At 34.9% G+C, this 11,851-nt stretch overlaps 1 protein-coding gene across 1 annotated transcript in view; it reads left to right on the top strand.

The window, feature by feature from the left end:
• LOC106462257 (methyl-CpG-binding domain protein 2-like) overlaps positions 1-11,851 on the top strand; it is a 30,185-nt gene that overhangs the window by 14,353 nt on the left and 3,981 nt on the right. The window contains exons 3-4 of the mRNA XM_013922157.2: positions 1,079-1,169; positions 1,576-1,733. Coding sequence (XP_013777611.1) covers positions 1,079-1,169; positions 1,576-1,733 — 249 coding nt within the window. The remainder of the gene's footprint in view (positions 1-1,078; positions 1,170-1,575; positions 1,734-11,851) is intronic.

The raw sequence follows: 11,851 nt of genomic DNA, 5'->3' as shown, positions 1-11,851 counted from the left end.
TAGGTGCAGGTAGCACCAAAAAATGACATCCAACCAACCAACATCCCTTGTAGGTGCAGGTAGCACCAAAAAATGACATCCAACCAACCAACATCCCTTGTAGGTGCAGGTAGCACCAAAAAATGACATCCAACCAACCAACATCCCTCGTAGGTGCAGGTAGCACCAAAAATGACATCCAACCAACCAACATCCCTTGTAAAAAGTTATGATGTACCTAAACTGACATGCTACTTCAGTTTCCCATTTATGGGTAAAGACAGTTATAAAGACAGTGTTTGTTCCTGATGTGAATGAGATTATGTAGGATCAACAGAACCACTTAATGTATATATTAGTGTATAAAAGAATATCTAGAGCTTTGTGCTGGTAATTTTTCAATAATCTAGAATAAGAATGGGACTGAACTGCTGATATAAATAACTTTGATAATGAATGAGATGTATGAATCAAAAAGAAATTTTATTCTCTAAGCACCACTGAATTAATGTTTTCTTGTTTGCACATTGAATATATGGCTTTTAGGCTTGTTATTGATTTTGGCTGTTTTATAACATTTTATAAAAGACCTTAGCATGGTACAGTTGAAGATAGTTGAATTTTGGCAAATGTTAGAAAGATTAGTCAAATGAGACAGTCTGTTGTCCTTTTCCTTGGTTTAACAGTAACATTTGGTAGCCATATATTTGTAGTGATAGGTGTATTTTCTTATGATTACTTCTTTTGATATTATTGGACAGTGTTTAGGGAAGTTGGTTAAAGAAACAGTTTTTGATAATGAACCCACCGGTAGATGAGCACCAACTAACATAATCCTTTAAAACTCAGAGATTTGATCTTCATGGAATTGAGGACCAATCATGATAAGACCACATTGTACATTTCTGTATTTGTAGGTCTCAGTCATCTATCAGTCTATTTTGCATATGCAGTTAAATGAAGTGTTCCGGGAAAGATTATGGGAGGTTCTAATTAAATGTGTAGTCAGTGTATAAACTTCCTTTTTTTTGTAAGGACAAGATGAAAAAGATGGATTGTAAGATTTGTTCGAAATAATGTTTTATTTCTCTTACTGTAGCTTTTTTGGGAGAAAAGACTGGAAGGTTTACAAGCTTGTGACAGAAAGGAAGAATCTTTTATACATTTTGAATTACCTATGAGTATGAAAGGTATTTAGCTATTTTACTTTATATCTATTTATGGGATAAAATATAACATTTAGAGTACAGAATGTAGGCTTTTTAAATAATTAAGAAAAATGTAATTTGTTTTACTGTGTAGAAAATCAGACTGAAAGTGTGGCAAGAGTGAAGTAGAAGCTTTGTTAGCTTTTTTCTTAATGTATTAAACTTCTGAAATTGGACTGTTTCATTATACTTTTACTACCTTATAAGATATTAACAAGATGTGTGCAGAACCAATATTATTATAATATTTTTTGTATATATAATAGGTTATAAGGCAATCGTCTGGTCTACCAGTTTAGTAGCACTCAGTATCCAAGTGCCTATTCTTGTAATATGAAAACTTAAACAATTTAATGTGTTTAAAAATCATTTATTGACCTCTTTGTAGGTGTAGGACCTGACTTAAATGAAGAAACTCTATTGAGGAGTATATCGACTGCTCTTCATGTTTCCAATCAACCAGTTACAGGACAGACAGGGTTTTCAAAGTCTTTACTGGAGAAGAACCCTGGAGTGTACTTGAATCCAGAGCAACCATTAGTCCAGGTTTGTGTGTATTTTACATATTTAGAAATGCTTCTTATCTCTTCACTACGAATAGCAGTTACCTTGTAACTTCCTGTGCATGCGAAAAGTTTGATTAAAGATCTCACCCCTATGCACTATGCATGTCAACATGTATTTCACCAGCCTGTGATATAGTTATTGTTAGATTATAGCCCTCCACCAATCAGAGGACAACACATCCTCCATGCACAGTAATCCCCATTAGCACTAGCGTGTGAACGAATGTTCATTCTTTCCGAACTGCTTATCACCAGACATTTTTTGTCATTAGATTTACTGGAATTTTTGCACTTATGATCTTAACCTTTTTTACCCTCGCCCCTGGAGGGGGGGGGGGTGTATGAGGGTATTGCAATCGAGTCCATGCGTATGTGTCTGTCTAATAAACCAATCTACACAAAAATGTACACAAGACAGGAAGCCAGTATGGGACAGTCCTCCCTGAATTTAGGTTTGTAAAACAATGTTTCTCTCATGCCTTTTTTTTCTTTTCATATCTTGCCTATCTATCATGCAAAGTAATTTTCATCTTAAGATTAAAAATACTTTTATGCATCAAAATATTTTGAAAATGGATATTTTGCGTATGAAAGCATTGTAATGTTTACTTATAAACTGCCAAATTTTGTTAATATTCGCTTACTAATTTAAAAATTATAACATGAAAACTGTAATAAGCACAAAATGGTTACGAGGTTGGTCCCAGGGTCTTAGCAAATAGAAGATAAAAACTTTCTTATTTTATATTCTAGCTTGTCAATATCTGTAATTTGAATTTCTAATTTGTATGAAACTATAGACTTAGTATTTTGACTTCGCTAACATCTAATCTGAACCAGAGCTGCATTCAACGTACCGTGTGACACACAAAAATAAATGTTTATCTGTGTTTTTTAATATTTACTTAAAGTTGAGTAATGTATAGTTCTAAAATAGGAATTATAATCTACAGTTTGATACCAAACTTATTGGCATAAATTCATGAAATTGTAGTTCAATATATTTTTGAATGCGAATCAACAAACAAGATGACATGGCCTTTAACCTGTGACCCATCTCGAAAGGGTTAACAAATCCTGAAAGAGAGGATGTGACAGGTGGGTGTGGCAAAAGGGGTCTGATTTTCTATTTGATGGCTCTGTAACCAAACAAAAATTGAAGGCTATAAAAGTTATGGATTGTCTGAGCAATGAAGAGTTTTTAGTGAGTAATTTATGTTTAATTTCATATTATTGGAGGGGTGATGTATAAAACAGAGAAGAGGAGATGCCTAGAAAAATGTCACACTAGATAAAATTCAGGATTTTTGAAAATATTTCTTTATAAAATTAAGAACTTAAAACTCATATACTATTAAAATGTCGATTTTTAGCTAAGATTTTATGTTATACTAATTGGTATAACATAAACTAAAAATAGATTAATAAAATTTTGAATGCAAGTCACTAAAACCTTATTACATACACAGTAAAGGATACCCATTGCAATGTGGTTAAGAGACTCCTCATCATACTACAAAAAATGATCCATATCATTGATCATTCTGAATCTGAGAAGGATTTTCTGACTTTTTGAAGATGAAATTTGACATTATCCAATATAAATGGATACAGTCTTTCTGATTGAGCTTGTTTTGCTAGTGTGTAGTTTTTCTTTTTTAATTTTCTTCACATCTTGAAAGAACATTACTAACATTTAAACTTTAAGTTAGAACTATCATTCATGTTATATTCTATTTTAATCAACTGTACTTTTGGGACACATCCCATTTTGTTTTTAATCCAACATAAGGATATCATCCACTATTCTTCAAGGTCATCATTAGGCATATGCACCATTGCCATACTTGGCTTATTATTTTTCTAACTAATAACAACAAAAACAAAAAAGTTTTCTCTGTATTTTACAAAAGTGGATCAACACAACACCAGTTTCATACATAAACCCTATCGAGACCTGTAGGGTTCAAAGGTCATGTCATCATGTTTGTAGACTTACATTCAAAATTTTATTGATAGATCTAATATTTTATGAAAGTATGTCAATAAACTTGGTATGAAGTTGTAAATTATAATTCAAATTTTAGTATTATACATTAATTTCTTAATTTGAAAGTAAATGTACACCATCTTCTGGGTTTGGTCAGATTACATTTTATGACTCCCACAATACAATGTCTATAGTTTCATGCAAATTATAAACTCAAATTTCTGATATTGGTAAGCTATAATATAAAATAAGAACCTCCTACCTTTTCTATTTGCTCAGATATCAATATTTATCAAATCTGCCATATTGGCTTAACCCACCACTTCATAATTTGAAAAGACTTGTTTATCTACGCCTGCTTTTCTACACCTATAAGTTTATAACCAATCGAAAGTTCTACATTTCCTCTATGTAATTCTGTTAGACTTTCTAAGTTATACATGAGAGAAAAGCTCTCATATCGTTGGAGAATTTTAAGTATTATGACCAATGCTATTTTCCAAACAGAAATTAATTTTTTAGATCCAAATATAATAAGAGTTAGGAAGCCTAGTAAACTACCATCAATTTTTGTGGTATCAGTATAGTCATTTATATATTTTCTACAACCACATGTGAATTTGGACAAGGCTTACGATGAGGGTTAGCAAGTATGACTTGCGGGTGCAAAAAAGAACTTCAAAACATTGTAAGTAGTGGAGATCGTTGTTACTGTTTTGTGTTTTAAGAAAAGTTTAAATATTTTTTGTAAATAGTAAAAATATATATATACATACACGCATACGTAACATATGGTAACCAAACCCTCACTGTACCTTACCGGATATTGGAAACTATGCGTTTATTGGTTACTGTGTAAGTGTGGTAAAGTAGGAAACAAGATGTTCATAATCACTTTCATGCCTATACCACCACTAAATCCGAACCACCCAAGTTTATTGAATAGGATACAACTTTGTAAAGAGCCATATCATAAATATTTTCTCTCACTTTTATACATGGTACTTTAGACAGTTCTTGTTGCCACTACTGTACTGTGTAAACAAGCCAATAAATCCTACCGTGCTGTGTTTTCAGAGCAGAAATTTGAATAGACTCTGTAGGAAAAGTCCACTTATCGACCAACATTCAAATACCTACCAAGTTTATTGAATAGGCCGAGGCTTTCTACAAAGCCATAGCATAAACATTTTATAATATTTTGACAAATCTCATTGTAACCATTTTCCCTCAACAAGTTGATAAATTCTACCCAACTGTGTTTTGGAGGCAGGGAAAGTTCTGGGAATTGTGTCAAAGTATGGTAACACCTAAACATTTGGCAATTTTCTACTTCAGCTGCTGTCAGGTTGTGTATACATAAATGTGTATGTTGGGCTGGGATTATTCTAGTAGGTGTCTGTGACTTGTTGGTGATAAATTTGAAAAACAAATGAACAGCACACAATCCACTTCTTATAAAATAATATATTCAAAACAAGTCAAACGAATGTACAAAATTCTTTACACTATGTAATATCACAGTTGTATCCAAAACTCTTAAGTAATTCTCTTTTCTTGTCAAAAATCCACTTAGGCTGATTCAATTACCTTAGAATCCAGATAGGGCTTCACCTTGAGAGGATCCCCTGTCTTTGTCTTGATCTTGTTAATCTGTCTGTATACTGACACAGTAGGTCTTGTACCTCTTTCTCCTTCTTCACTTATGCTGATGTCCTTGTACATCTTATCTCCACACAGTGATCTTAGGCCTAGTAGGTCATTATTTTCGATAATGAAGTCACTGTCTTTAGATTCTGCTTCTATGACAGCTACACCTTCCATGTGCACCTGTACCTCAGTAGCTGCACTCATAAGGTCTTTTTCCCCTTCAAAATACCTCTTCAACAGATTGGCATGGTAGACCTTGGTTTTCCCAGCCTCCTTCACCTTATAGTGTACTCTGTTGACCATTTCGTGTACTGCAAAAGGTCCTTTCCACTGCAGGGTGAGTTTCTTGTTGGCTGTAGGTAGTAGAACTGTTTTGATAGGCTCAATAATCCTTTATGATCTTCTGTTTTGTAAGTCTGTTTCCATTTTTTCTTTAGCTCCACTTTCTCTCGGGCATTGTCCCATAGTTTCTGCAGTGACGGGTTTTTCTTCTGCACTTTATTCAGTTTCACCAAAAAATTACATTCAGGATGTCTTTCTTTGATACTTATAAAGGCTTGATATATTGCTCTATTTTCTTCCCTTGAGCTCTAGTGGTAACTGCAGATACAACATCAATTGCCACCACGACCATTGTGCATATATAAGCCTACTTATTTCTGCTGTCATTCACGTCTTCTTCTACTGCCATTGACCTCTGTATGATCCTGGCTGGCTCTCCAAATGTCAGGGTATTATGTATGTGTGGACTGAGGATTCTTCTACAGTAGGTGTATGTGACTTGTTGATGATAAATGCAAAGTATAAATGGACAGCACACAATCCACTTGTTTTAAAATAATATATATATTCAAAACAAGTCAAACGTATGGACAAAAATTCTTTACACTATGTAATATCACAGTGGTATCTAAAGCTCTAAATAATTCTCTTTTCTTGTCAAAAGTCCACTTAAGCTGATTCAATTATTTCAGAATCCATATGACAAGACAAACTATTTTTCTCTACTCTTATCACAATAATATCACTGAATATTTCACTTACACTACCCCATGGGTTACAACAGTTGTATCTGTAACTTCAAATAATTGTCTTCTTTTCATCTATAGTCCACACAGACGGGTTCAATTACTTTATAACACCCTTTGACAAAACAAATTATTTTCCTTTTCTCTATTTAACTGGGAACTCACTTTAATACTTTCAGTACGGGCTCAGTCAGTATGACTGACCATGTGACCTTTTTGTACTCGTTTAAAAATGGGCCGGTCGTGATCTAGCGTGAATTTGAAGGTCCAAGGCTCTAGCCCATCATATGCCGCTGAACACTGTCTGCACCTTATAAAAGCGATAATAAATTGCACTGTTTGATTAAAGTAACTATGTTGACCAATAGTTCAAAATTAGGAACTGCTATGTCTGAACCTTGGGCCTGGCTGTTATTTATTCCTTTCTTTTAGAGGTCCTACAACCACTTTATTCACTATATATCTTATTACCGTTGTAGCCCAGGTTGTCAACTTATAGTCATATAGTGGGTATATCTTCACAAAATTTGGCAGTCTTTCAGTTAATATTACAAGTCTTTCATGTACAAAAACTCATATTTCTTGGTGAAGTATTTTGAATAAAATAAAATAAAGTTTTGTCCATAAATATATTGAGTAGTTGTTTTGAATGGTCCGTGTAATAAAAAATAATGCACCAAAGAATATAGACTAATGATATGCAAAAAGTAGACAAATTACCTTACCTCTCAAAAATTTTCTGGCTTTCTAACTATGCAACAAAAGCTGTAACAAATTCATCCAAGCTAGTTGTTAACTTTCTCACAGGAATGATGTTGGTACTCTGAGTGAAATTGACATTTAACCATTCAGAACATAATGTTCTACAATACATTATTTGACTTTCTGTTGGTTGTATTTAATATACAATTAAGCGTAAGATAGAACTATTAACGAGTTCTGAAAGAGAGAATATGACAGGTAGGTGTGCAGGAAGGGTCTGATTTTCTATTCGATAGCTCTGTAACCAAACAAAATTGAAGACTATAAAAATTATGGTGTCTGGGCAATGACGATTTTATATAGAGTAATTTACATTTAATTTTATACTTTTTTGAGGAGTGGTGGATAAAATATGGAAGATTACATTCTAAAAGAAAATGTGTCACTTGGGTCACACCAGGAGAAATTCAGAATTTTTTTTATATTGCATTGTAGAATTAAGAACTTAAATTATGCTATTCTAATTGGTATAACATAAAGAAAAAATAGTTTAATAAAATTTTGAATGTAAGTCACAAAAATATTGTGTCAAATGCAGTAAAGGATACGCGTGGCGATAGGATTAATACTCTCTGGTAGTGTATGACCCAATTCATGGCTTCTGACACTTTCTCCACATCTTGATTTGTCTACTCTTCTTTTGCCTCCTTCATTTTGTCTGCAGTGATTAAACATTTGGTTCTTAATCCTTCTCTTCAAATTGATTATGGGCCCCATCATTTCATTAGGTTCAGTGGGTTTTTATTCAGAAGTTATATATATTTGAGGCCTATTGTTCTACTATTCCATGGATGTTTGTTCCCTTTTGCTCCTTCCAGTGTGGCTTCCCTTGGGAGTTTTAGTCTCAACCCCACCCTGTATTTCATTCACTTGGGGGGGGGGGGGCTTTCTAACTTTAGGACAGACTCAATCTACTTCTTTGTCTTTGTAACATTAAGCTTATCATTCCAGTGCTTTCATGTCGTCTACACTTCCTGCATGTGTCTGTTTTTTGAAGACTCTCTTTCTCTTGAGTCCCTCATTCCCTTTGAATATACCTGTCTGTGTCTTTCCAGTGGTTCTGGCCTGTTAATGCAATATCTCCAGATTTATTTTTCTTCTCTCACAGTCATGGTGGCTTACTCAATCCCACTTGATCCTAGATGTCCCTCTTCCCCCACTTTACCTAGATTTGCATCTGTTTGAAGCCCTCCAGGGCTCAGAAGACAGTCTATAGACTCTTTTTCTTTTCTCTCGCATATGTAGGTTTCCATATCTGTGATGGGCATAGTTGGCTTTGTTCTTGATGTCATCCAATCCAATTCCCACACCTTTTAACTCCCCTTGTTCCAACGGGGTGCAATTCTGGATGTCTAATCCACTTCTAGCATTTGGTTTCCAGGGACATAGTCTCTCTGTCTCTATGACCTCACACTAGTGACTATTCACAATCTTTCCATCATCTTCTACCTCGTCTTTCTGGTTTTCTTATCACAATCAATTCAGACACCTCTGTTGTTTCTTTCTACCTGTCCCCCAAAAAAAGACTTTATTTTGGGCCCATAACCACCATGTTCAGTTTTCAAACTATCCTGTTTTTAAAAATCAGCCCCTGATGGTGGATCAACCATCTTTCCTGGGCTTGGAGCCTTCCCATTGAGTGGTTTCTCCAGCTTCTTGTGTTTTCAGTGGATTTGCTCCCAAAATGGGTGCCCTGTCATCACTACCTTTTCAACTTGCCCCTCACCTCATTTCCACTCATTTGGTACCAACTACGGACCATTGACATCCCTTTTATAAGTTCTGGCAAGTGGGTATTTGGATGATCCTTGACACAATAGTGTCTCATTACTTACACCACAGGAAGGTTTCACCTACCCTGGATTTGTGTTCCTTCATTTGTCATTCTCCACTTTCACTGTAGCTCTGATGACAAGTTATTTATTCCTTTCTTTTAGAGGTCTTACAACCACTTTATTCACTATATATCTTATTACCGTTGTCAGTCCAGGTTGTCAACTTATAGTCATAATGGATAATGTCTGGTAATAGCACTCAATTGCATTGGGGATATCCCATCTATCAGACAAAATTCAAATGCTGATGTCAATCTAGTCAGCCATCATGGTAAATTATAAAAAATCAATCAAACCCACAACATCTCAGCTTTTACTGTCTTTCACTGTCTATAGTAGCCAGTTGTAGGAAGGCTGACTAGTTTTACATCAGCGTTTCGATATTGTCTGATAGATGGGATATCCCCAACGCATTTGAGTGCTATTACCACAGACATTATCCATTATGATAATAAGTTAACAACATGGACCGATAACGGTAATGAGATATTTAATTCATTATTGTTTTACAGTGCTGATTTAATCGCCTATTAACAATTAATATAATGAATAGTTTGTAAGCTATTTATTTCTCTCTCTCTATACACACACACACACACACACACACACACACACACACACACACACACACACACACGATAGAACCCACCAAGTAGCTGGTGTTACCTCACAGGGAATACTTACCCAAAATCTACATTGAATGGGGGAGTACAGAAAGTGTTAAAACCATCTGCAGTTGCTCAGTGTCTACTGTTGAGATGAGGTTTTCCACAAAATTGCTTCAGCATTTTCTATATTTCCATCATCCAAGCCATTCTGCATTTGAAAAAATACAAAAATGACAGCATCAGATGTGTCCATGCCCTCATGCCTGGTACCATCTCTCAGTGTGGGACATAATTCCTCATGACAACAATCCATGTATCTCTCTGGCATTTTCTCCTTCATGCACAATCTTCCTCCCATTTGTGGAAAGTTGATATATAGAGTTCCTCGTCCGGCGGTGGATTTCCAATGTTACAAGGCTAAGTGGACACACCCTTTGTTTGGGAAGTAGGACTGCAGTACAGGACACCCCATTATGTTTTGAACCAAGTCATTCTCAATGGTTAGGTTCAGCCGAATAAGTCATGGGTTCATCTTGAAACACAGATCTGGGATGCTACACCCTCTACCTGATGTCTGTGGTGAGAATCTCATGTAAGGATTTCTTCAGTATATAGTGGCCTGACTTGTAGCCCTAGCCACACTACACACTCATGCTAATCTGTTTGCCTGTGAGATAATGTATGGTTTAGCAGTCTGCCATTCCATCAACCTTGGCGACAAATTAGCACCTAGCAAAATATTCTTGTGACAATATATTTTGCTGTACTACCTCTACTGGGCAAAGAATATTCCCTGCTTTAGGTTTGTGTGGTCTTACTGAGTGCTGCCCAACTAGGCTACTCATCCTACCTCATAAATGTTACATTCCATGGGCTTTCTCTTTCTGACACTGTTTTCAGAAATGAGATCATCTCTGCACCAGCCCTTCCACCATCTTCTGTATAGTATTTTTGCTCTTTGTGGTGCACAGAGGTGAGAAGCATTTATGAAGTGCACATTTTCCCTAACTCTCTGCACTACCTCCAACTCTTCCTCCCCACTTTCTGTGCATTTAGTTTACTTCCTCAAGAATGAGCCTGTGTTCACATGCTAGTGCTAATGGGGATTATTGTACATGGAGGATGTGGCACAAAGTATGTTAAAACGTGTAGAGGTTGGAACTTTGTTCAAGGCTTGTGGTGTGTGTAGGAAGTTATGAGGTATTATACACAAGGTAATAACATTTTGTGGTGTCAAGAGGTGAGTATCTATATGAAATAAATTCATTTTTTAGTTTTTTCCTATTTTAAAAAGTAAACGTTTTTTTTCAGTTAAATTTGTAAAACAGTATTTTCATCTGTTATTCACCTTAAGAGTATTGGATGGTATTTTCTCAGAAAACATTGGTAACTTTACCCGTAATGTACAATAGATTGGTTAAGATTTTAATAAAGATGCAGGTCTAGACATTTCTTTGTTTACAAGTTAACTTTTTTTTTATAATTTGCTACTGATTGGGTAAGTATAACAGATAATAATGGCTTCTTGCAGGAATGGTAACTCGGGTATTCATATTAAATGTCATTATTTAGTTTTAGAAACTAAAAACACTCAATGTTTGAAAAATTCTGAAGAAAATATTACTACTTACTATGAAGAAAGCAATGTTAAGTTGTAAATCATGTTTTTTACAGCCTATCAACATTTAAAAAATATTTAGCCAAAACCAAGAATTTTTTTCATAATGGTTCATCCATTGTGGTGTGTTCATTTAGTAATCTTTTTTTTTTTATGTATCAATTGCACATTAATTTTATATCTCCAAGGTTATATATATGGCTAATATATATTATGTCAATTTGCAATAAAATTTAGGCAGTTGATTTGTACATTTATCTAACAAAGGTCATTTTTTTGACTTGTAAAAATTGTACGCATTATTTCAATGAATGTATTCTCCTACTGCTGCTCTCATGTCAGTGATCACATTACAAGCAGTAGTATGTATCCTACCATTGTTGCCTTTGGGCTGGTGATTGCATTACAAGCAGTAGTATGTATTCTCCTACTGCTTCTATCTTGACAGTGATCACATTAAAAGCAGTAGTATGTATTCTCCTACTGCTGCTATCTTGACAGTGATCACATTACAAGCAGTAGTATGTATTCTCCTACTGCTTCTATCTTGACAGTGATCACATTACAAGCAGTAATATGTATTCTCCTACTGCTGCTATCTTGACAG

The sequence above is a fragment of the Limulus polyphemus genome, unplaced genomic scaffold (genome assembly GCF_000517525.1).
Source record: "Limulus polyphemus unplaced genomic scaffold, Limulus_polyphemus-2.1.2 Scaffold1127, whole genome shotgun sequence".
In the NCBI taxonomy this organism is placed as follows: domain Eukaryota; kingdom Metazoa; phylum Arthropoda; class Merostomata; order Xiphosura; family Limulidae; genus Limulus; species Limulus polyphemus.
Note: the sequence above shows the minus strand (reverse complement) of the source record. Positions and strands in the feature narration are given on the sequence as shown.